The 26,887-nt window shown below is 42.8% G+C and overlaps 1 protein-coding gene across 2 annotated transcripts in view; it reads left to right on the forward strand.

Annotated features, from left to right (window-relative positions):
* ccser1 (coiled-coil serine rich protein 1) overlaps nucleotides 1-26,887 on the forward strand; it is a 1,210,497-nt gene that overhangs the window by 551,304 nt on the left and 632,306 nt on the right. For both annotated transcript variants that reach the window (XM_033022379.1, XM_033022389.1), the window contains exon 6: nucleotides 6,991-7,195. In XM_033022379.1, the coding sequence (XP_032878270.1) occupies nucleotides 6,991-7,195 (205 nt within the window). The remainder of the gene's footprint in view (nucleotides 1-6,990; nucleotides 7,196-26,887) is intronic.

Consider the following 26,887-nt stretch of genomic DNA (forward strand, 5'->3'; position numbering starts at 1 on the left):
TACAGTATGAGCAAAACTAGGCCACTCCCTCCCTCCAATGCAGTCTTTCATTTAATAAGATTTTGGCTGATCTGCCTGTAACTTCAACTCCACATTTCCATCTCACCTGCTCCTCTCATCCCAGGCAAGAAACCATCTACATCTGCCGTAATATAATAGGCCGAGGCTCTGCTTCTATTGCCCTTTCCTTTCTTGAACGATACAGGCCCTTTGGCCCACCGAGTCCACGCCAACCATCGATCACCCATTCACACGAGGTATCTCTGTTATCCCACTTTTCTATCCACTCCCTACACAGCAGGAACATTTTTTACCAAGGTCAATTAACCTGCACACCCACATGTCTCTGGGATTTGAGAGGACACCAGAGGAAACCCAGACGGTCCCAGGGTCACATGCCAACTCCATACAGATAGCACCTGAGGTCTGGATCAAACCCGTGTCTCTGGCGCTGTGAGACGATGAGCTCTACCAACAGCACCACTGTGCTGCCCAACTCAACAGTTCATGTTTGATCGTCCTTTGAAGAACACAACGCCAAATACTCATGAACTTTTGCACGAGGTAATAAAATTACCTGTCTCCATCTTAAAGCATTACTCCCTTAATTTTTACAACTAGTTCCTAGTTAGAATACAGAACATAAAACAGTACAACACAGGAATGGGCCCTTTGGCCAACAATGTTTGTGCCTAACATGATGCCAACTTAAACTGATCTAAAATGCAGTAACTCAGCGGGTCAGGCAGCATCTCTGGATAAAATGGATAGGTGACATTTCAGGTCAGGACTCTCGTGCAGACTAACTGATTCCAGTTGATCTTTAGATTCAAACTGATCTTATCTGCCTGTATATGATCCATATCCCTCTATTCCCTGCACTTCCATGTGCCGATCTAAAAGCCTCTTAAACACCACGATTGATTCTGCCTCCAGCACCACCCCAGGAATTACATTCCAGGCACCCACCAGGCTGTAAAGAAACTTGTCCTGCATTGCTCCATTAAACTGCGCCCTCTCACTTTACAGCTATGCCCTCTACTGCTGGACATTTCCACCATGGGGAAAAAGGTTCTGATCGTCTACCCTATCTGTGCCTCTCATAATTTTGTATATTTCTATCAAGTCTCCCCTCAACCACCAACGTTTATTTTTTTTTAGAGATACAGCGTGGGAATAGACCCTTCAGCCCACCGAGTCTGCGCCGACCAGCGATCGCCCTTTACACCAGCACTATCCTACACACTAGTGACAATTTACAGACAATTCACAAACCTGTACGTCTTTGGAGTGTGGGAGGAAACCGGAGCACCCGGACAAAATCCACGCGGTCACAGGGAGAACGTACAAACTCCGCACAGACAGCACCCGTAATCAGAACCCGAGTTTCTGGTGCTGTAAAGCAGCAACTCTGCCGCTGCGCCACTGTGCCGCCATTCTCGAGGAAACACCTCCAGACTTTTGGCCTTCATATTTGGTTCTGTATACTCAACACCAGTCAGTAGGTGGCAGTCCAACACTGTTGACCACTTACAACCACGGCATGCCATTCGATTTGTTGAGGCCTCCCTACAGCAGCCCATCCTGGGCCGCTGTTGTGTGCTTTGGGCAAGTACAATAAGATGAGTACACTGAGAACAGCTTTGCCTTTACCCTGGGCATCACTCCAGGAGCACTGGTCTACGTGCATATGCACTTACTTTGTGTGAGTTTCAGCAAACAAAAGCTGGTGCAGCTTTCATAAGAGTTCTGCGCTAACTTACTGAGACATGACTCGCAGGAAGAGGTATGGGGGAAACAGCAAAACATAATCATTTTTGGTGGTCTGAGCAATTTCTTGCCTGTCCCTAACTGGACATTTGTTTTTTTAGTTTGATTGTATATAGTGTGATTTGACTGGATAGCATGCAAATAAAGATGTGTAGGTACGAACTGCAGAATCTGGTTTGTACTGAAGATAGACACAAAGTGCAGGAGTAACTCAGCGGATCAGGCAGCATCTCTGGAGAACAGGAAGGGTTTCGGATCAGAACCCTTCCTCACTCCAGCACTCTTTGTCTATCTTTAGTAAGCAAATAAAGGGTTTCATTGCATCTCGGTACATGTGGCAATAATTGACTGATTGAAAGATACAATCAATCGATAACAGGACATACACCTCACCAAGATCATGCCAATGATCCATCACCCATTCACTCTAATTCGATGTGATCCCACTTTCCCATCCACTCCCTAAACTAGGGGCAATTGCAGCAGCGCGGAGCAGCAGTGGAGGATATCAAAACGTCACGCGTTCAGCACGATCCCTGCATTCCGACCCAGTGTCACCACCAGGTCAACGGGCCTTTATGGCCAACTTGAGACTCTAACATTTTTATAACAATTCAGACTTGAGGGGTACAAGATGGCGCCTAAAATGTGGGGACTGTTGTGTACCGACGAGGTGCGGCCGACTATCTTGCTTTCTTTTATTTAGTATCATTGTGCTCATTGTATAGTAGGATTGTCACTGAACTCTATGCAAAAAAACTGTACTTAGCTACACGTGACAATGAAGTACCATTGTCTAGGAAATGCTCGAATGACTGCACCTGAGGAGAGAAAATATGTGGAGACAGATCCAAGTGGGAGATTTACCACAGTGTACTGATCAGTCCAGTGAAAACCCAGAATGAAGCTGATGCAGCCCAAATGGACTTGTTGAGGTCGAGCATTTATAAAATTATATTGGTTTGGTTTATTGGTGGTACATGTATCAAGATCAAATTGAAACTTTGGTTTGTGAGCTATTCACGTTAATCTTACCAAACGGTGAGATTACATTAATCAACTGGCACGGTGGCACAGCAGTTGGATTGCCATCTCACAGCGCCAGGGTCCCCGGTTCGATCCTGACTATGGGTGCTGTTTGTATGGAATTTGTACGTTCTTCCCATGACAGCCTGGGCTTTCCTTGGGTTCTCTGGTTTCCTCCCACAACCCAGGGCCGTTTGAGTTTGTAGGTTAGTTGGCTTCCCTGAAGATTGTAAATTGACCCTAGTGGAGAGGACAGTGTGATTGCTGGCCGGCGCAGCCTAATGCCCCTGTCCCACTTAGGAAACCTGAACGGAAACCTCTGGAGACTTTGCGCCCCACCCAAGGTTTCCGTGCAGTTCCCAGAGGTTGCAGGTGGTTGCCGGAGGTTGCAGGTAGTGGAAGCAGGTAGGGAGACTGACATAAACCTTCGGGAACTACCAGAGGTTTCCGTTCAGGTTTCCTAAGTGGGCCAGGGGCATTAAGACGGGCCAAAAGGCCTTTATCCCCACTGTATCTCTAAACTAAATTAAACTAAACTAAGCATTGGATTTAATTCAATAAAATAGTGCTTTAATTGAACTCGACAACAATGTACACCATAACAGACACTGACTCATAAAATAATGTGTGACTTCAGACACTACACAGAAAAGCTAAATAAAGTTACTCCATTTTATGCATTTGGCAATTAATTCCAAAGGGTTGCACTTCAAGTGGAACAGATGGCCAAGTCTCACTCAGAGTCTGAGGATGATTTGGGCTCGATTGAGATGAAGGCAGACATGTACATAGTGTTCCAGATTTAGCTTGGCATGGCTTCTTGGTATATATAACCCTGAATCACACTTAATTTTCCAACTCTCTGTATGTCTTTTGTGGCATGTTGGCCTGCATGTGTATAAACTCAAAGACTGAGTTCCAAGTCATCTTTGACCCCTTCATTAAAGGTTTTCGACAAAGTATCTGGAAGACAAAGTCCTGTCCATGAAGCTGACTGCTAACATTGAAGGTCCTCAAAAACATAAATACATTTTCATCTCTCATTGAAGGAGTACACACAAGGAACTGCAGATGCTCGTTTACACAAAAGAACACAAAGTGCTGGAGTAATGCAATAGTTCAGGCAGCATCTCTAGAGAACATGAATAGGTGATATTTCGGGTTGGGAAACATCATCTATCATAACTTTATAAGTTCTTAAGTCATAGGAGTAGAATTAGGCCATTTCGCCCATCGAGTCTACAACGCCATTCAATCATGGCTGATCTATCTTTCCCTGTCAACTCCATTCTCCTGCCATCTCCCTTTAACCTTTGACACCTTTACTCATCGAGAACCTGTCTATCTCCGCTTTAAAAATAACCTATGTCTTGGCTTCCACAGCCGTCTGTGACAATGAATTCCACCGATTCACCATCCTCTAGCTAAAGAAATTCCTCCTCATCTCATTGCTAAAGGTTTGTCCTTTTATCCATGTTCTCTAGAGATGCTGCCGGGCCTGCTGAGTTACTCCAGCATTTTGGAGAACCCACTTGATCTTGAACTGAAGTAGTCCCCATGTTCACTTCCCTCTGCCCTATCATCGCAACATCCTGACCAATATCAGATGTGCACATCCACACTGAGACACTCTCTCCCAATGCTGCCCAGACCATCACGTAAACCCACCTCCCTTCCATTGACTCGGCAAGGCCACCAGCTGCCTCGGCAAGGCCACCAACATAATCAAGGATGAGTCTCACCCCTCTTCTCTAACAGGCAAGAGGTACTGAAGTTTGAAAACACACACCTCCAGATTCAACTGAACCATCCTATCGCCAAATAGAGAGTGGTCCTGACCATTCTACCTCATTGGAGACGTTCAAACCATCTTTAATGGGACTACACTGGACTTTATATTGCACTAAACACAATTCCCTTTATCCTGTATCTGTACACTGTGGACAGTTTGATTGTAAATATAAGTGTAGTCTTTCCGTTAATGGACAGTATGCAAACACAAAAGCTTATCACTCTACCTCGGTACACGAGTGACAATAATAAACTAAACTAAACCACAATCCGAGAAAGTCCATGGTTCCAATGTTCTGCAAGAATGAATCTGCTGTTGTGTGTATTTTGTTCTTGTTGTTTGATCTGAACAGTTTCCAAGGATGGACCAGCATGGTAGCAAATATTTAAGCCAGAAAGAACTGTGTGAGCAATCCCATTATTTTCAGCACTACTTTGCTGGACAGTGAAGTTGCCCAGCCGATCTCCAACAGTGAGAAACATGGACCCTGTCCAATGTTGGCAAATGCAATTTGCCAATTAAAAATGTTCATTCACTGCTGTGTTGGTCTTTGCAGATGTTTTCCAGATAGAATTGGCATTCCACGGAGAAACCTTCTGCCCAAATCATCTTGCCTTGGTGATTCAATTTTGGCTTTGCTGGTTAAGCCAATAAAGTTCCAGCGAAGAAGGGTCTCGATCCGAAAAGTCACCCATTCCTTCTCTCCAGAGATACAACCTGTCCCGCTGAGTTACTCCAGCTTTTTGTGTCTATTTTCGGCAATGAATGTTTCTCTGCTCAGCAATAACTTTTGAGAATCAAGAAATTCTTGGCGGCACAGTGGCGCAACGGTAGAGGTGCTGCCTTATAGCACCAGAGACCCGGGATCTGTAAGGCAGCAACTATACAGCTGCACCACCACAGAAATAGGGAACTTCAGATGCTGCTCTACACAAAAGCACCAAAGTGCTGGAGTAACTCAGCGGACCATGCAGCACCTCTGGAGAACACGGATAGGTGACTTTTCGGGTCAGGACCCTTCTTCAGACTGATTGTGGAGGGGAGCAAGCTGAGAGAGAGGAAAGGCTGGAAAAGAGCAAGAGCATGGGCTAACCAGTCAGCGAAAATACACGAACACCGGCAAGGAGGGGTTTCATAGCAGATGGTTGGACAAAGGCCAGAGATTAAAACCAGATGTGTGAGGCAGAAGGATTGAAGAGTTACAAATTGTGGAGTCAGTGGAAGGAATGTGGGAGGAGGTGGAGGGGAGAAATGGGTGTGAGTCCAGGTGAGGCATGGGCGACGGAGGATGGCAAGAAAGGGGGGTGGGGGTTGTGGGGAGAAAGGGGGAAGGGGATCTGTTAGAGTTACAATAAAGTCAAGTCAAGTTTATTCGTCACATGCACATACGAGATGTGCAGTGAAATGAAAAGTGGCAATGCTCGCGGACAAAAAACAAACAAACAAACAAACAAACTACAAACAGAATCACATATTCTTTTACATATTACATATTGTGGGAGGAAGGAAAAAGGAAATAAAACAGCAATTTAAAAAAAAGCAGTAGAATAGTACAGTAAAGTTAAACCCTGGTGAGATAGGAGTTTACAGTCCTAATGGCCTCTGGGAAGAAACTCCTTCTCAACCTCTCCGTTCTCACAGCATGGCAACAGAGGAGTTTGCCTGATCGTAGCAGCTGGAACAGTCCGTTGCATGGGTGGAAGGGGTCTCCCGTGATCTTATTGTCTCTGGAGTTGCACCTTCTGATGTATAGTTCCTGCAGAGGGGCGAGTGAAGTTCCCATAGTGCGTTCGGCCGAACGCACTACTCTCTGCAGAGCCTTCTTGTCCTGGGCAGAGCAGTTCCCAAACCAAACTAAAATTAACCAAACCAGTACCTAAAATTAGAGAATTCAATGTTCATACTGTTGGGTAGCAAGCAGAATATGAAGTACGGTTCCTCCAGTTTGCATACGGTCTCACTCTGGCAATGGAGAAGGCCCAGGACAGAAAGGTCAATGGAGAAATGGGAAGGGGGTGTGAAAATGGTGAGCAACTGGGAGATCCAGTAAACCTTGGTGGACTGAGTGCAAACGTTCGGCAAATCGATCGCCGAGCCTGCGCTTGGTATTGCCGATTTCCTCTTTCCTCTGAAGAAGGTCTGAAGAAGCGTTCCGACCCAAAACGGCACCCGTCCCTTTGCTCCAGAGATGGTGCCTGACCCGTTGTTACTCCAGCACTCTGTGTCTATCTTCAGTAAAATCCAGCATCTGCAATTCCTTCCTATACTTCCTATTTGCTCTTGTTCTCTACTTTCCAAAGCAGTTAAGACATTTGATTGTATGTATTTTTTAGGTTGTGTATCATGTACAATGCTTATGTTATATTCTTTGACACAAATCCTTCCTCATTTCTCTTTCGTAGGTCTCTGTGTATAAAGGAAGGTGAGCATGGGGAGGTCCGACCCGCTCACAACAACCACTGGCTTGGTGGACCACCATCTGACTGCACCCTTCTGCGGGAGGAAGAGACGGCTGGTGGTCTGGACCCCTTGTCTTTACGACTGTTGATGCAGGACTGCACAGCAGTGAAGACTATGCTTCTCAAGCTGAAGAGGATTCTGCAGGAGGTAATCAATTCATTCTTTCCGCAGGTTTCAGAGGCAGGTTGGTCAGACATGGACCAAATCGGAGAGTGGGAGATAGTCCCTGATGATCATGGAGCAATTCTTCTCACATTTTCACATTTCCTTATGACATTAAATGGGTCAAGAGGCAAGAGTGTTGACTTGTCATCTGCACTGGATACAATAAAGGTTTTCTTGCTGCAGCTTTCCAGTTGCAGTAGATGCAACAACAACAGCAATAAATATATCAATTATTTATCAATTATTCTCGAGTAAACTAGATCCAGGATAGTGTAAAACCAACGTACATAAAGCAACCTTGGAAGTGTTCATCGCTGAGGAAGGTTTGTGGTCAGTGTTGTGCAAGGTGCTTCAAGAACTTGTGTAGGAAGGACCTGCAAATATTGGTTTATGCCAAAGATAGACACAAAATGCTGGAGTAGCTCAGTGGGTGATGCAGCATCGCTAGAGAAACGGAATAGGTGATGCTTCAGATCGGAACCTGACGAAGGCTTATGACCTGAAGCGTAACCGATTCCGTTTCTCAAGAGATGCTGCCTGACCCACTGTGGTACTCCAACATTTTGTGTCCATCTTTTAGTTCAAGAACCTGATAGTTGATGGGAAGAAGCTGTTCTGGAACCTGGAGATCAGGCTTCCCAAGCACCTGGACCTTCTTCCCAAAGGCATGGCCAGGGTGGTGTGGATCTTTTATGATATTAACTGCTAGAGGCAGCACTTCCTAGATATTCCCAATCTAGAGGTCAATACCCATGATGGACTGGGCAATGTTTAATTTAGTTTATTGTCACGTGTACCGAAGTACAGCGAAAAACATTTCTTCTGGGCTAACCAGTCAGCTAAAAGGATATATATTATAACAATTGAACCATCCACAGTGTGGAGATACATTATAACGGGAATAATGTTTAGTGCAAGATAAAGTCCAATTAAAGATAGTCCGAGAGTCTGCAATGATGTAGATGGTAGCACAGGACTGATTTCTCGTTGTTGACCGGATGGTTCAGTTGCCTGATAACAGCTGGGAAGAAACTATCCCTGAATCTGGAGGGGTCCATTTTTAGACTTCTGTACCTTTTCCCTGATGGGAGTGGGGCAAAGTGTTTGTTTGGCATGTACAGGTTGGGGCAGAGGGCCTGTTTCTGTGCTGTTTTACTATTACCGTTCTGTTAGTAAAAGCAGAGTAATAGAGTGAGTTAGCTGATTCAATTCCTTACATCCTGGGGTGGCCAGTAAAAGCATTATTTCACTGTCGATTACCATTGCAATTTCTTGTCCCATTACTGAAGTCATTGTTCAATATGACAAGGCCACTGTTCATTTTTTGGTGTTTAAAGAGGTTTTTGGTTTTTTAAGGGAAATATCTTTTTATGATCCAGATTTAGTTCTGCTTCACATATTAGTTTCCACAGTTGTTGAGTATTTCAAACTCTTCATAGAGTCATAGACTGATACAACGTAGAAACAGGCCCTTCGGCCCAACTTGTCCACACTGGCCAACATGTCCCAGCTACACTCGTTCCACCTGCCGGTTTGGTCCATATCCCTCCAAACCTGTCCTATCCATATACCAATCTAACTGTTTCTTAAATGTTGGGATAGTCCCTGCCTCAACTACCTCCTCTGCCAGCTTGTACCTTACACCCACCACCCTTTGTGTGAAAAAGTTACCCCTCAGATTCCTGATAAATATTTTCCCCTTCACCATAACCCTCTGTCCTCTGGTCATTGATTTTATACACGTCTATAAGATCACCCCCACATCCTCCTGCCCTCAAAGGAATAGAGTCCCAGCTTACTCAATCTCTCCCTATAGTTCAGACCCTCTAGTCCTGGCAACATCCTCCTTTGTTTAGTTTAGATGTACAAAGTGGAAACAGGCCCTTATTGCCCACTGAGACCATGCCGACCATCGATCACCCAAACGCTAGTTCTATGTTATTTCATTTTCACATCCTCCACATTAGGGGAAATTTACAGATGCCTATTAATCTACAAACCTACACGTCTTTGGGATATCAGAAGAAACCGGAACACCCGGAGCAAACTAACGCGGTCACAGGGAGAATGTGCAACTCCTCACAGACAGTGCCTGTAGACAGCACCTGTAGTTAGGACCTGTACCCGGGTCTCTGGTGCCGTGAGGCAGCAGCTGTACTGCTGTTCCACACGATTACTTCACATCTTCTGCAGTGATCTTGCTTAGAGAGCAGAGCAAGCTCTCTTCTGTGACACTGATATTGTCTACCATGAGGTTTGTTTTGATGAGCCAGTTGTTCCCCTGGGACACATGCCATAAAAGACTGAAGGGGACAATCAGTTCTTCACTCTGTCATTGAATCCAAAATAAATATTTATGGGTGGGCAATGGTTTCATGGTGATTTTCTGACTTTACAAAGTTCCCGCTTGCCAACATGGCAGCTTCCAGATGGAACTTGCTGAGTTCTCTCAGTCTGTCTGCAGCCTCCCTCAAAGAGACAAATGCTCCCTTGCATTCTTTGGCTCATGTAGCTAGCAGCCATCAACTATCATTCTTCTTAGGCCTCCTTCGGTCATGGCAGACCACTGGTGTCTCCAGGGTGCTATTCCCTATATGGAGGACGCTGGTGCGTGACTTTATTTAACATAGGGAGACTGGTGCACAGACAACCACCCAACTGTCCTTGACAGATCTGGGTCAGGATCCAGTGACATGGAGTCCAAGACGACCGGAGAGCCTTTTCTGCTGCAGCCTTCATCCTCTTTCCCAGCCATTGTGATGCTCCACTAAGGTCAGCCATCATCCTCCGCCTGTTCCACCGTAGAGGTCTTGGTTGGATTGCTCTTTGTCAGAGACCTCCCCCTCGACCTTACAACCATGGGTAGCCCTACCAGGAGCATAGCTCCAGACAGCATCGCTCTCAGGATCTCAGGTTATCACAAGCTTCTCTACCACGACAAGGTGACAATCCACGGAGATGTTAGCGTGCTATAAAATAGTCCTACAGGTACTTCTTCATTGTTTAAAGGTGAAAAAGGAATCAGAGTGTGTCCACTACAGATATTATCCGAGCTGCTAATTTTCATCTTTTCTCCAGAGGGAACTGTTCTCCTAAAGTTGCTTAATCATTAAAATGTCTTAATTTGTGTTTGATTCTAATAATCTAAAATTTTGGGGGTAGTTCTACAGCTTAGGCAGAGAAGAAGGGGAAACAATTACCTCTGTTCTCCTGGTTTTTTTTGGAGTAGAACAGGATAGCACTGCAGACTGACACAAAATGCTGGAGTAACTCAGCGGGTCAGGCAACATCTCTGAAGAAAAGGAATAGATGACGTTTCTGGTCGAGACCCTTCTTCAGACTGAGAGTCAGGGGAGAAACAAACGAGACATATAAAGAGGTACCAAGAACAAATGCATGAAAAGTATGCAAGTTGACAAATCAAAAACGTGGTTGAAGGGCCAGAGAGCAAGAGGAATCAAAGAGGGGTTGCAGTGAGAGAAGGTGTTGTTTCTTTGACCCAGAAAGAGCCTTGGTCATGGCTTGAGTGGGAAGTATTGATGACATTTTTCAGGCCCAGTGTTGTGCTCCAATTATCCTGATGGGCTGTTCTTTCATTGCAGTGATCAATGAAAATAGATTCTGTGGGGGGGGATCTGGGAACCTGGAATACTGATGGCTAAGATTATAGGGGCAGCATGGTGGTAGAGCTGCTGCCTTACAGCACTTGACATCCGGCTCGATCCGGACTATAGATGATGTCTGTACAGTTTGTACTTTCTCCCTGTGACCACGTGGATTTTCTCCGGGTGCTCCAGTTTCCTCCTGCATTCCAAAGATACACATGTGTGTAGGTTAATTGGCTTTGGTAAAACTCTAAATTTTCCCTCGGGTGCAGGATAGTGCTAGTGTACGGAGAGACCGCAGGTTGGCGTGGACTTGGTGGGCTGAAGGGACAGTTTCCGCGCTGTATCTCTAAAATCTAAAGTGCAGGTCTCCCTATCATGCAAGAATAAATTATATCAACGAACTGAGTCATTTGAGTATTTACTATTCACACAATTTGATGAATGTTACATGGATTCCAAGAATTTAATTGCTCAGCGAGGGATTTTGTGATCTACAGTTCCAGTTTCTGTAATTTATAAGTTTATGTCGTGCTTTGATGGAAATGTTTATGATTCTAAGTGTTGGTGATGACTTTGCTAGAATGGTGTCACCCTAACAATGTTTAGTTCTTCGCTTGAAGTTGTATATTGAATTACTGGCGGCACTGCAGTGCAGCTGGTACAGCCACTGCCTCACAGCTCCTGAAACCCAGGTTCGATCAAGACTTTGGGTGCTGCCTGTGTGGAGTTTGCGCATTCTATCTGACACTGCAGGGTTTCCTACGGGTGCTCCAGTTTCCTCCCACATCTTAAAGACGTATAAGTTTTTGTGGGTTAATCAACCCCGGTAAAATTGTTCCTCGTGTGTTGGGAGTTGATGAGAAAATGGAATAACATAGGGACAGTGTGAATGGGTGATCAATGGTTGGCTGGGACTCTCTGGGCGAAAGGGCCTGTTTCTATGCTGTATTTCTAAACTAAACTGAATTAATGGCACAATTTTAAGTATGTTACCTGGAATCTTTGGATTCATTTGCTCGGAGAGGGATTGTGTGATCAACAGTTCAAGTCCCTGGAATTTAGAAGTTTAAGTAGTAATTAGATTGGGGTTGTGATGATACTAAGGGTTGGTGATATTTTATTAATAGTATCCTTAGTATTATATCCCTGAATATCCGGATGCCTTCTTATCCTTTCAGCAAGCGGCTCTATCATAAGTGCAAATAGCAGGGGTGATAAAACACAGCCCTGCCTATTGCCCCTCGATAATTGAAATTTTGAGGATAATATATTATTAGTTAGTATTCTTGCCATTGGTTTATCATATAGTAATTTAACCCATCTGATAAAATTCTCTCCCATATTAAATTTTTGGAGTACTTTGTATAAATACTGCCATTCTACCTGATCAAATGCTTTCTCTGCATCCAGAGATATAACTGACAAGTCTTCCTTTTCCGTATTGTATGAATACATTATATTAAAAAGGCGTCTCAAATTGTTAGATGATTGTCTTTTAGGTATAAACCCCGTTTGGTCCGGATTTATCAATTTATTAATGTATTTACTCAATCTTCTTGCTAAAATGTTCTGATCTGTATTTAGGAGTGATATGGCTCTATATGAGCCCGGTTCTTCTAAGTCCTTATCTTTTTTAGGTATTAACGTAATTGTGGATTCGGCTAATGTTTCTGGTAATTTATTTTCGGTAAAGGCATATTTATATAACTTAAATAACCGTGGTACCATTAACTCCTGGAAACCTTTATAGAATTCATTATTAAAGACATCTGGCCCTGGCGTTTTCCCATTTTTCAGCTCTTTTATTGTTTCACTTATTTCTTCCCTTGTGATCTGTGCTCCTAATTCCTCTTGTTCCAAAATATCCAATTTTGGCAGATTACAATTATCTAAAAAATCTACAATTATATTGTCTTCTATTTTAGTTTTAGACGTATACAAGTTTTGATAAAATTGGGCAAACCTTTTATTAATATCCTGGGGTAACGTTAATAGTTCCCCATTCTCTGATTTGATTTTAGTAATCGTCTTTTCCTTCTCCTGTTTCTTCAATTGTCTAGCCAGAAGTTTATGTGGTTTATCACCAAATTCAAACTGTGCCTGTTTTGTGATCTGAAATAATCTTATTACTCTTGCCGATAATATTCGATTAAGTTTAAATTTCAATAATGTGATCTTATTATGTTTATCTATAGTTGGGTCTTTTGCGTTATCTAATTCTAATATTTTAATTTCCTTTTCTAAAGTCTCTTGTTCTATGGAGTTCTTTTTATTTTGGTAACTTTGATATGAGATTATAACTCCACGTATAAATGCCTTAAAAGTTTCCCATAATAAAGATGGTGAAATGCCTGGTGTCTCATTTGTATCAAAAAATAATTTCATTTGTTGTTTTAAATACTCATAACCTTGTGGATTATTAATTAACTGTGTATTAAAACGCCAAAACGATTTTATACCTGGCGTTCCCTCTAGTTTTAAAGTAAAGGTCAATGGTGAGTGATCAGAAATAATACTATTGTGATATTTAGGGTTAATCGTATAAGGAATTAATTTTGTGTCCACTAAAAAATAATCAATTCTCGAATAAGTTTTATGTACCGCTGAGTAAAATGAGTATTCCCTTCCCGTAGGGTTGATTATTCTCCATACGTCTGTTAAATTAGTGTTTATTATATATATGTTTAAAAATTCACTAGTTTTAGATTTAACCTTACTCTTCCTTACTTTTATTGATTTATCTAAATATGTATCTATAACACAATTAAATTCCCCCCCTAATATTACATTTTGGTAATTATACTTCTATTATATCCGTAATTTTCTTTAAAAATTGTGGGTTATCAAAATTTGGTGCATAAATATTTATCAGAGTCAATGGTGTAGAATAAATTTCTCCTGCCACTATAGTGTACCTTCCTTCCTTATCAGATATAGTGTTCTTTGATATAAATGGTATACCTTTCCGAATAATAATAGCCGTACCTCTAGCTTTAGAAGTAAATGACGAATAATAAGTTTGGCCTATCCAATTTGCTTTTAGTCTCATCTGTGTTTGTAATTTCACATGCGTTTCTTGTAAAAACGCAATATCCACCTTTAAAGATTTTAATTGAGCCATAATCTTACCCCTTTTAATTGGATCATTCGCACCCCTAATGTTCCAACTACAAAATGTGATTCCTCCATTCCTTTTTCCCCTAATGTCTTGCATTCTTAATTAGTTTTGCTAGTTTTAATTCATGTGGTGTGGTTAAATACCTTGAGGTTTTGGGTGTGGGGTAACCGTCCCCTATTAACGTTATTTTACATCTCCTCCGTCTATTGAACCTCCATAGGAAGAAAAAAGAAGTGCGTTGAAAAATACATAGAAAAAACAGAATACAATTATTAAGTAAACAGTGAGTTATAATTTTTAAAAAAGAGTGATTTTAAGGTATCAAAAATGGGATACCTTAAATTCTCGTTGCCATCTAAGGTGGCCCGAATATTATTGACTTCCGACGTTGGAATTGTACATTGAGCTCAGCCCCCAAATTAAGCTGTCCTAGACAATATCATGCCATTTCCCCTTAATATAGCCAAAAATCTTAACCTACATAGAGGAAAAAAAAAATGTAACCAGTCAAGCCAAAAAAAAACACCCAGAATTTAATCATAAAAAATTATCATCATCATTACTTTTCCACGTAATCTCTTAAATACCCAAACTTTAAACCTTCTATAATTCTTATTCCTTACTTACAATCATGAAATCATAAGACATAAGGACAGGCCTTGTCCTTATACTCAGAGATGCACCTAATTACCAGCCTGTTCCAAGGGTTAATTTTCCTTATCTTAATAGTAACCATCTTCCTGTCGGAACCTTTGGAACTATTCCAAATCCTTAACACCCCCCCCCCCCTTTACTACAGGTTTATAGTATAATAATCTTCTTATACCTATTTTCATTAGTTATTGAGTATTAGAATACATCCAGGATATATTTCCTTACATTTCATCTATTGGAATTATTTAACTGTTAGTAATTTAATAGGCTTCATATAATTAGTTGGTTCTTTACTATTTAATCTTCATTATAATAGTTAAAGCTTTAAATTCAGTCCATAATATCCGTTCTGCTGTTTTTCTTCAGCCTGTCATTTTTTCATCAGTTGTTTATCTTCTAACTTTTCGTTCAAGGTGAAATCTGAACTCTGTCATTGAAAACACATTCCATTGAGATAAGGCTGTCTGGTTAGTGTCTGAAGCAGGTCCGCCATCTTAATTGTAGTACAGATTTTTATTGAAAGTTTTAATCATCATCCTTCTCAATTTTCTGTACAATCTCTTGTGCGTACTTAAGTGCCTTCTCCGGATCCCTGAATGAACGTTGAGTTGTTTTGTAAGAAATAAACATCTTGGCCGGATAGACCACGTCGTATCTTATCCCTCGTTGTCCTTGCAAAGTGTTGCTTGCTTTTTTTGAATTGATTCCTTTTCTCCATTACTTCGCGAGGGTAGTCCCTATAGAATCTCACGGACTCTCCCTCGAATATAAGCCTCTCACCGTGTGGTATCATCTTCAGGAGTTTTTCCGGGGTTGAAATATCTAAGAACTTCGCAATAATTTGTCTTGGGGGAGCATTTGTTTCTCTTCGGGGAGGACCGACTCTGTGAGCCACATCAATCCTCACATTTTCCTTCAGCTTAAAGACCTCTTTGATTATTTTGGAGACAAGCTCCGGCATATCAATTCCTTGCTCTCGTCCCTCCTTTACTCCTACAATCCTTAAGTTCAGTCTTCTTGACCTCACCTCCAAATCTTGACATTTGTCCGTCAATTTAATCAATTGCTCCCGATTATCACTTTGTTCCTTTTTCAGAATCGATATTTCACGAGCCATCTCCTTCATTTCAGTTGTAATCTCTTCTGTCACGGTGTCAGACTGTTTCATCTCTTCAATCAACATATCAAATTTCTTTTCATGATCACTTTCTAGTCTTTCAAATTCCAGTGCTGTTCTCTGATCACAGTCACTGAGTTTCTGCTTCAGAGAAGTATACATTTCCCTTGATTCTTCTCGAGCAGCACCAATTTTCTTGGATAAATTAACTTCCAGTTTACAGAGATTGTTCTCCAGTGTAGTATTAATACTGGTAAACATTTCGGAGAAGTCTTTAGTAAGATCTTTAGTAAGATTAGCTCTTACCGTTTGTTCCAGCTGTTTCAGCTCCTTCTCCTTTTCTTTGGTCTCTCCTCTTGTAGCCATTTCAAATACTGCTTGTTGAGGAATAGACTCTTCTTCTGAGCTTTCCGTTGTTTGATATGAAACAGACTTTGTTGATTGAAGAGCTTCCAAATCTTCTTGAACCTGAAGTCTGATAGTGGCTTTCCTGGGTCCTCGTGTGAGTTTTCCTTTTCTCATCTAAAGGTCCCGTTAAACTCTGATTTCTTTTGTTGATTTATGATGACGTCACTCCCACGACACCAAGCAGCGTTCGGTGAGTAGTTTTTTAAATCGTTCCCTACTTTAAAAAGGCTTTTTATGCGATTCACGGGGAGCTGAGCTCAATGCTGTGCCCTCACCACAACATGGCCACACCGGAAGTTGGTGATGACTTTACTGGAAGGGTGCTTCCCTAACAATGTTCTTGAAGTATGGCCAATGGAGAATGGAAATATGGCTTGAGGTTGTGTATTGAAGATCCCTCACTTTGGCTGCACATTTCATTCATCTTCTCTCCGTGTCTGGCTCTCTTTTGTCATGGAGTGATAGAGTCATCCAGCACATAAATACACCCTTCAGCATAATTTTCCCATGCTGACCAAGATGCCCCATCTACACATCCCATCAGCCTGTGTTTTGCCCATATCCTTCCAAACCGTTCCTATCTTTGTGCCTATACAAATGCCTTTTAAATGTTGTTATAGTACCTGCCTCAACTACTTCCTCTGGCAGCTCATTCCATATACCCACCACCCTTTTCATCTCTAGTCTTTACTACTTACTCCACCTATTTGCCCATCAAACCCCCTTCCACCCCCCTTTACTATATCTACCAATCATTTCCCCCGGCTTTGACCAGCTTCCAGCTTTCTCCCAGTTTTCTTGCCCGTACTACAATCAGTCTGAGGAAGGGTCCCGACCCGAAATGTTGCCCATTCATTCCCTCCACAGATGCTGCCTGACCCGTTGAGTTCCTCCAACATATTTTGTGTGTTGAAGTAATTGTTCTGCTAAAGAGGAAATAATGAGATCAGAAAATTCTCCTCTCATTTAAGATGTTAAAATAAATATTTAAAGGAGCACACGCAATGAATGATAAAGCTATAATGAAAACAATTATCTTGGCTCTGTAATAAATAGTTCAGTAATGTCTTAAAGGTTTATCTCTCTGTTTTGATTACTTAGTTTGCTATGTATAATGGTTATTTGAACTGTGACTAATGAAATTAATGATCCCAAATCAGCAACACCCAATTTCATGTAACAATGTATATTACAGGCTGAATTTGTGCAAATGTACAATTTACAATGGTGTAATGAAATCTCTGCTGGATTTTTATTGAATTCCAGTTCCATTACGGTTTTGCTTGGCTGTTGTAGTAGCGAAGCTAAGCATGTCAAATGCATAATTCCAGCGTGCTTGATGCACATTGAAACAAGGGACACACGGAACTGCAGATGCTTTGATGGTGATGATTCACTGGAAAGGCTGGAGTCACTCAGCGGGTCAGGCAGCATCACCGGAGAAAAGGAATGGGAAACAAATCGGGTTGGGGTTCTTCTTCAGGTTTCCACATCCGCCACGACATAGAGCTTATCTTCCGTCGCCTCCGTGCCTTTTTCTATGGGAAGGAGTCCATGTACTCAGTGATGACCCCTTCTCCCATCCACCAGTCCCCCTCCTCTTGGACTCCCCGGGACGGCCTTCTACCCTCTTTACTCCTTTCCATTTCTAACTACCATTGTGAAACAGACTGAAGAAGGGTCTTGACACAAAACGTCACCCATTCCTTTTATCCAGAGGTGCTGCCTGACACGCTGAGTTACAAGCTTTTTTTGTTTATCTTCTGTGTAAACCAGCATTCCCAGTTTCTCCTGGTGTATTTTGGATGCTTTGATGTCTCTGGGCCTGTACGCGCAGGAGTTAGAAGGATGAGGGGAACCTCATTGAAACTTACCGAATAGTGAAAGGCCTGGATAAAGCAAATGAAGAGAGGTTGCTTCCACTCATGTTGGAGTCCAGGACCAGGGGACATACCCTCAGAATAAAAGGACATAAGTTTAGAAAGGAGATGAGAAGGAATGCCTTTAGTCAGAGGGTGGTGAATCTGTGGAATTCATTGCCACAGACGGCTGTCGGAGATTTTTGGATATTTTTAAGACGGAGATTGACAGATCTTTGATTAGTAAGGGTGTCAGGAGTTATGGAGAGAAGGGAGGAGAATGGGGTTTAAGGAAAAGATAGATCAGCCATGATTGAATGGCGGAGCAGACTCGATGGGCAAAATGGCCTAATCCTGCTCCTACGACATGAACTTATGAGATGCTGGAATCTTGAGCAAAACACAAAGTGCTGAGGGAACATAAAGGGTCAGGCAGCATCTGTGGAGGGTAATGGATAGGTGTTTCGGGCCAGGTCCTTTCTTCAGACTGGAGTCTGGAGTCAGAGTCTGAGTATGTGATCTGAATGCCGCCTATCCGATGCACATTTAAATACCATAAGGCACAATGGTGTACTGGGTTATGTTCACAGGTAATGAAGGGGTATAAAAACCTTTTGTTTTCACACAGGGGCTGGTGGGTATATGGAACAAGCTGCTAGAAAAGAGAGAAGCAAAAAACTGCAGATGCTGGTTAATAGACAAAGGGACACAAAGTGCTGGAGTAACTCAGTGGGTCACGCGACAATAGACAATAAACAATAGACAATAGGTGCAGGAGTAGGCCATTCAGCCCTTCGAGCCAGCAGCGCCATTCAATTTGATCATGACAACGCCCAAAACGTCACCTATCCAAATTCTCCAGCAACGCTGCCTGACCTGCTGAGTTACTCCAGCACTTTGTGTCCTTTTGAGCTGCCATGGGAGGTAGACGAGGCAGGTAACTCATCCTGCCATGTACCCTGAGTGGAAAACATTGCCCTTCAGGATCCAATTAAACATTTCTCATCTCACTTATCACCTCTGACAATTCACTCAACCTCTCTCCTTATCTGGCTCTGTTTTGTCTCATAGATTCATAGTCATACAGCACAGAGACACACCCTTCATCCTTACTTGCCTATGCCGAACAAGATGCCCAAACTATACTAGTTCCACCTACCCATGTTTGGCCCATATCCTTCCAAACCTTTCCTGTCCATGCACCTGCCCAAATGATGTATAAATGTTGTTGTCATATCTGCCTTACCAACCTCCTCCGGCAGCTCGTTCCATGCACCCACCACCCGTTTCGTCTCTCACCTTTGTCACTCACTTAAACCTTTGTTCTCTATTTCTTGATGCACCTACTCTGGGTGAAAGACTCAGAAAATCTCCTTGGAAATTTAGGAGCAAGTCATTCATGTGTATAACTAACCACTGCTTGAGTTATAGGTGAGGAATATGCTGATATACTGGAGCTATTGTGCACTATCTCTGCTTTCCATGATAACCTACAATTCTGAGAGCAGTATCCTCAGATTGTGATCTTTAACACGTATTACATTCAATTTGCCTGAATAAATCCCCAGCCCAAAAACCCAATTTGAAATAGTGTAATTCTGCCAGTTCCATTGGATAATGAAAGCTCTTCAAATTACATTCATTTTTGCAGTGACATGTCCACAGGAAGATATGTTTTAAAACTGGTTTTATGTGCAGTAATTTTTTTTAATGAAGAATCAGATTAGTGCACACCAATGAAAAGGAATGAATGCTGGGTTGTAATCTGCAATCTGCTTAGAACTGTATTTTGAATCTTAAAAAAATCTGTTTGAGTAATTCCAGTTCATCTTAACCTCAATGTAGTCACTGCATCATTCTGCTGATTCCCCCATTTATCTCTTCCGCCTCAGTATGACTTTCTTCTCCCTTCTGTTCGAGCGTGGAACATAGAAATGTACACCAAACAAAATGCTGGAGTAACTCGCTGGGTCTGAAGGAGGATCTCGACCCCAAACACCACTTCTTCCTTTTCTCCTGACATGCTGCCGGACCCATTGAGTTACTCCAGCACTTTCTGTCTATCTTCAGTGTATCTTCCTCTATATACATAGAAAAGTACAGCATAGGATCAGGTTCTTCGGCCCGCAATGACTGCCGAAAATGATGCTAAAATAAACGTATCTCCTCTGCCTGCATATGATCCATATCCCTCCTTTCCCAGCATATCCATGTAATATGGATTCATTTTAGTCTCTTGCTTGGACTAATGCAGCTTTACCAAGTCTTAAGAGGTTCCATTCTGTCAATGACAAGGCACCAAGCTTGCTTGTCCTCTCATACAGCAAGCAATAATTCTCTCTGCCAGCAAACTCTTCATTGTAAATCTCTCTCTCTCTCCCTCTCCTACTCCCTCTCTCTCCCTCTCTCCCTATCCCTCTCCCTCTCTCTCCCTCTCCCTCTCTCCCTATCCCTCTCCCTCTCTCTCCCTCTCCCTCTCTCCCTATCCTTCTCCTTCTATCTCACGCTCACACTTACACACACTCTCTCTCTCTCTCCCTCTCTCTCCCTATCACTCTCTCCTTTTCTCTCGCACTCACTCTCTCTCTCCGTCTCACACACACACACCAAATGTATGCCTTTGCAGTGCATCTATATCCATTGAGACATGGGCAAGCTGGACTGAAGGGCCAGTTTCAACGCTGTATGACCCTATGACTGTGATTCCACTGTCTATATATGACATTGCTCCAGACACCACAGTGGTGGTGCCAGTTGACTTGCATACCGCGCCTGCATTAAAGGGCAATTTGTTCTTCAAATTTAATTTTCCAATTGTGTTTTCTACTCCTCTCACATCAAGCCAAATGCTGAACACATTCTCGCTAGTATCAGAAGCACCAACTTCAAAGCAAACCAAATTAATGTTTTGTCGTACAAAGCACTCATCCATCTGTTTACTCTCCTTCACAGCCAACTGCCAGTGGCTGATCTCCCATGCCCCGTGCAAACCTCTGCTACATTACTGCACCAGAAGTGGTATTTCAAGGGTCACATTAAATACCTGACCTTTTCGAGTGGGAAGCTGTTCCATCCTGAATTATGTTGATTTTAATTTCATGCACTGGGTAACTCCTGAAAAACAAAAACTGAGTTATATAAATAAATTTGCATGTTAATCTGGTGGGCAGGTGCAGAGTATAAGTGGGAAATTTATCAGGGATCGGGAATCTCTTTGTATGTTCGAGCAGAGACAAATGCATATTTTTTTCGCTTTTTTTAAACTTTTTTCCGAATTATTCCGATCCTTGTGGAGCCTTTTCAACAGAAAGACGGTTTTGTTATCAGCAAAATGAAGCTGAATTTCAATCATCGCAGCCATATAGTTATCGTATCATACAGCGTGGATACAGCAACTTTAGCCCAACTTGCCCACACCGACCAACATGTCCCATCTACACTAGCCTCACAGGCCTGCATTTGACCCATATCCCTCCAAACCTGTCCTAGCCATGTATCTGTCTAAATGTTTCTTAAACGTTATGATAGTACCTGCCTCAGATACTTCCTTCGACAACTTGATCCATACACCCACCACCCATTGTGTGAAAAAGTACCATAATCCCTCAGGGTTACTCCTCTGGTTCTTGATTCCCCCACTCTGAGCAAGAGATTCTGTGCGTTTACCTGATTTATTCCTCTCATGATTTTGTACACCTCTATAAGATCACCCCTCATCCTCCTGCACTCCAAGGAACAGAGTCCCAGCCTGCTCAACCTCTCCCTGTAGCCCAGGCCCTCGACTTCTGGCAACATTTCTTGTAAATCTTCTCTGCACTATTTCCAGCTTGACAATAAGTCAAGCCAGCGTAGAAAGAAAACAGCAACAACTGGATTCTGAATGGCACAGTGGCGCAGCTGGTAGAGCCACTGCCTCACAGCGCTAGAGTCCCATGTTCAACCCTGACCTTGGGTGTTGTCTGTGTGTCATTTGCACGTTCTCCCTATAATAATGCCCATGTCCCACTTAGGAAACCTGAACTGAAACCTCTGGAGACTTTGCTCCCCACCCAAGGTTTCCGTGCGGTTCCCGTAGGTTTTTGTCAGTCTCCCTAATAATGCCCCTTTCCCACTTAGGAAACCTGAACGGAAACCTCTGGAGACTTTGCGCCCCACCCAAGGTTTCCGTGCGGTTCCCGGAGGTTGCAGGTGGTTGCCGGAGGTTGCAGGTAGTGGAAGCAGGTAGGGAGACTGACAAAAACCTCCGGGAACCTCCGGGAACCGCACGGAAACCTTGGGTGGGGCGCAGAGTCTCCAGAGGTTTCCATTCAGGTTTCTTAAGTGGGACAGGGGCAACTGTGTGGGTTTCCTCCAGGTGCTCTGGCTTCCACCCACACGCCAAAGACATGCGGGATTGTAGATTAATTGGCCTCTGTAAATTTCCCAGGTGTGTATGGGGTGGTTGGAGAGTGGGATAGCATAGAAAACAGCGTGAACTGGGAAGAAAGTCAAAACATGGAACTGCTTATGCTGTTTTACAAAAACAGGCACAATTTTGCTGGAGTAACTCAGTGGGTCGGGAAGCATCTCTGGATTGATGATGTTTTGGGTCGGGATATTTCATTGTACTGATAGTTGGGTATGGGTGGTGCAGAAAGCTGGAAGAGAGGAGAGGCAGGGACAAAGCTTGGTAAGTGATAGTGGATACAGGTGAAGGTGAGGCAGAGGTTCACATGTACCTCCTCTAACCTCACCTACTGCATCCTGTGTTCTTGATGTACCCTTCGGTACAACGGAGAGACCAAGTGTAGACTCGGCGACCATTTTGCCCATCAATTGTATACTGGATCTCCTGGTTACTTACCATTTTAATTCCTTTTCCCATATTGACCATTCTGTCCTGGGCCTCCTCTGCTGCCAGAGTGAGGCTACATGCAAACTGGAGGAACAGCACCTCATATTCCACCATGATAGCTTACATCTGAACAGTATCAACATTGAATTCTCCTATTTAGGTAACTATATTCAAACACCTCCCCCCTCCCCTACTTTTTTCTCCCTTTCTCTCCTTCCCCTCTCTTCCTTGTGCCCCACCTGGACTCACACCTATGTCTCTCCTCCCCTCCTCTTCCACCCAAATTCTTTCCTCCAGCTTCACAGTTTACAACTCTTCAATCCTTTTTTCTCGCACCTTTTGCGTTTTCATCTCTTACCTTTGTCCAACCATCTGTCTATGAAAACCCCCCTTCATCTGTATCCACCTATTACTTGCCAGGTTTTGATCTGCCCCTCCTCTCTTCCAGCTTTCTCCCTTCCCCCACTGCCACAATCAGTCTGAAGATGGGTAGCGACCCAAAATGTCACCTCTCCATGGTCACCATAAATGTTACTTGATCCACTGAGTTACTCCAGCACTTTGTTTCTTTTTAAGTGTGAGGGGGGGTTGGTTGGGAGTTAATGATTGGCGTGGACATGGTGGGTCAAAGGGCTTGTAACATCACTCATCAATGTTCTCCAGTGATGCTACCTGACCCGCTGAGTTACTCCAGAACTTTGTGTCTTTTTAAGTGTGAAGGAAGGGATCGATGGATAATTGAATTGTTATGTTCCATTTCCCCCCCTAACATCTCTCCCATATAAAGACATACCCCAAACCCTCCTGCATACCTACCTACTGAGGGTTAGAAACAAGCTTTCATTTCCAGTTGAACTGGCAGAGAGGATAACTTCATAAGTAGAAGGTTATTTATTTTATTCAGAATAAAATTATCAAAAACAATGCAATTATATAACGTCTTCCATGCAGAACAGCAGCCTTGGATGGAGCAGGATGCTAAGGAATGTTGCATGCTAAGCAATTTAGTTTATTTATTTACAAACATTGGCTCCAACTGGCAAGGTGAACATGTATGAAATGTTTCTAATTGCCCTCATGTACCTTATGTATCCTGTTATTTTGAAAACATCTCATCCTATATATCTAACAAATGAGCAAAAGACCCATTTCCTGATCAGTTTTATTACCTTCAGCTTAGATTACGCCTCAATGTTTATTTTAACTAAACTAGCTGTGCTGTGAAACCTAAACACCATGATAAATGTATTTACTGCCTCAGGAACATCCTTAGGTCCCTATGTTGACTAGTTTTCCCATCATACATCCGCAGTATGATTGTTCTGCGGTTAAACTGATTATAAACTACTCATCTTCCTTATAATTTTCAAAATTTCCAACAACATCACTGATTTTAGTGTCATCTCCAAACTTGGACTTATGTCCATATTGTGAATAGAAATAACAAACAAAAATTGAATCTGGCACACAGCCTCCTGTCTGAATAACAACCCTTTACCACACTCTCTATTTCCTACCCTAAAGCCAATTTGTATCCAACTGGCTCGGTCAGGCATGTGATCTAACCCTCCAGACCAGCAAGCAATCATTACCTTGTCAAAGGCCTTGCCTAAGTTCATGTAGGCAACATCTACTGAACTGCCTTCATCAATCAAGGTGATCAATCCTTTTGGTCACTAATTCACTTCTGCTTCTTTTTTTTTTCTTCTTTTTTATTTATATAGCACATTTTTAGTCAACTTGCATTGACCCCAAAGTGCTTCACATAATTACATCCACACACACAGGCAAAGGTGGGTGAAGTGTCTTGCCCAAGGACACACACAGGCAAAGGTGGGTGAAGTGTCTTGCCCAAGGACACAACGACAGTATGCACTCCAAGCGGGATTCGAACCAGCTACCTTCCGGTTGCCAGCCGAACACTTAGCCCATTGTGCCATCTGTCGTTCCGTTATTCACTAAACACAATCAAATTGGTGAGGCACAGTTTTGTAAAGATCCACAATCATTCCTCCCATGTACTTCCTTCCTCCATTGAAATTGTGAGCAGTCTGCCCAGTGTTCTGAACTATATCGCTCCTGCAATATTTGGGATCCAGCAACATTCTACACCAGTCCTGCTCTATGAGATTGCTTTTTTTTCCCCTTTTGCTCTTGGCTTATCAGACTTGTACAGCAAATATTACTTTTTTTAAACCAAGCGTACAAGTTGGGCTGTCAGTACGTCTTCTTGAAGCTTGGCTGAAATTCTGAACTCCAAAACTTTCACTCTCTTTCGTCTGAGCTGTTTTTGTTCCCTCTGTGGCCTCTCTGCTACATGATTCCTGTAAGATATCCAAATTCAATTTCCACGAAAAGACACACTGCTGGAAACAACTCTATTCATCTCGACTATTGCTCCACATTGTGAAATTGCTGTGTAATTGAGTTCTGAAGTACATTTTTCATCAATGTCATTTTAGCCATTTGAAAAAGAAACTTGGAATCGTCCTTTCATGCAGCGTAAAATCGTTCTGACGCACTTGTCTTTTTTGGCCAACCTTAATTATTTTGATCATAAGCTTGTCACTATATGATGGTTCCGAAGCTGCAAGATTTTACCACGACCGACATTTTCCTGTTATGTGCTCATAATAATGCTCATAATAATGCTGGCACATCATAAGGCTGATCATTAGGTTGAAACAGAGAGAGCAACATTCTTGTTTAAGAGGGAACTGCAGATGCTGGAAAATCGAAGGTTCACAAAAATGCTGGAGAAACTCAGCGGGTGCAGCAGCATCTATGGAGCGAAGGAAATAGGCAACGTTTCAGCCCGAAACATTGCCTATTTCCTTCGCTCCATAGATGCTGCTGCACCCGCTGAGTTTCTCCAGCATTTTTGTGTACCTGAGAGCAGCATTCTTGTCCTCTTCTTCAAAGTTAACACTTCTGGTCGAACCCACTCCCCAGATTAAGAGTCAGTGGGGAGGGAATCTAGATGTATGAAAAGATTCAGAACAAATCAAGGCCGGCACTGATGACCAAGGAAATTTGGAGCCCACAATAATCTATTGTTAGCTGTGGAAGAGGTGATAACAAAGGGATATATGGATGAGAATAATGGAAGCAACATAACGACTAGGATGAGGGAGGGGCGGAGAGAAAGGGAAGGCAATCAATATTCATACCACTGGATAGACACAAAAAGCTGGAGTAACAGGACAGGCAGCATCTCTGGAGAGAAGGAATGTGTGAAGTTTCGGGTTGAGACTCGCTGGGTTGTAAACTTCCCAAGCGAAGAAAGGTCTGAAGAAGGGTCTCGACCTGAAACATCACCTATTCCTTTTCTCCAGAGATGCTGCCTGACCCGCTGAGTTACTCCAGCAGTTTGTGTCTATCTTTTTCTTCTCTTCTCCCAGTTGCCTGAACTCGAGGGCCTGATCTACAGCAAGAGGTTGAGCAGGCTCAGACTTTATTTCTTGGACCTCAGAAGGATGAGAGGTGAACTTATAGAGATGTATTAAATGATAAGGGGATTTAATAGGGTAATTGCACAGTCTTTTACCCAGACTGAACGCACCACGACCACTCCCTCTTCTCCCCTCTGCCATCAGGCAAGAGGTATAGAAGTGTGAAAACGCACACCACCAGATTCAGGGACAGTTTCTTCCCAGCTGTTCTCAGGCAAATGAACCACTCTACCAACAACTAGTGAGCAGTCCAGACCTATCATCTACCGCAATGGAGACCCTTGGACTATCTTTAATCGGACTTTACTGGACTTTATCTTGCACTGAGCGTTAATCGCGTTATTCCTTTATCATGTATCTGTACACTATGGACGGCTCGATTGTAATCGTGTATTGTCTTTCCGCTGACTGGTTAGCACACAACAAAAACTTTTCACTACACATGACATGTGACAATAAACTAAACTTAAACTAGAATAGAACCAGAGGACATAGGTTGAAGGAGAGGAGGGGGAAGATTTACTAGGAACCTGAGGGGTGACTTTTCACATAGTGATTGGTGGGTGTATGGAACGAGCTGCCAGAGGAGGCAGTTGAGGCAGAAACTGTAGTAACATTTAAAAG

This window comes from Amblyraja radiata, chromosome 1, assembly GCF_010909765.2.
Source record: "Amblyraja radiata isolate CabotCenter1 chromosome 1, sAmbRad1.1.pri, whole genome shotgun sequence".
In the NCBI taxonomy this organism is placed as follows: domain Eukaryota; kingdom Metazoa; phylum Chordata; class Chondrichthyes; order Rajiformes; family Rajidae; genus Amblyraja; species Amblyraja radiata.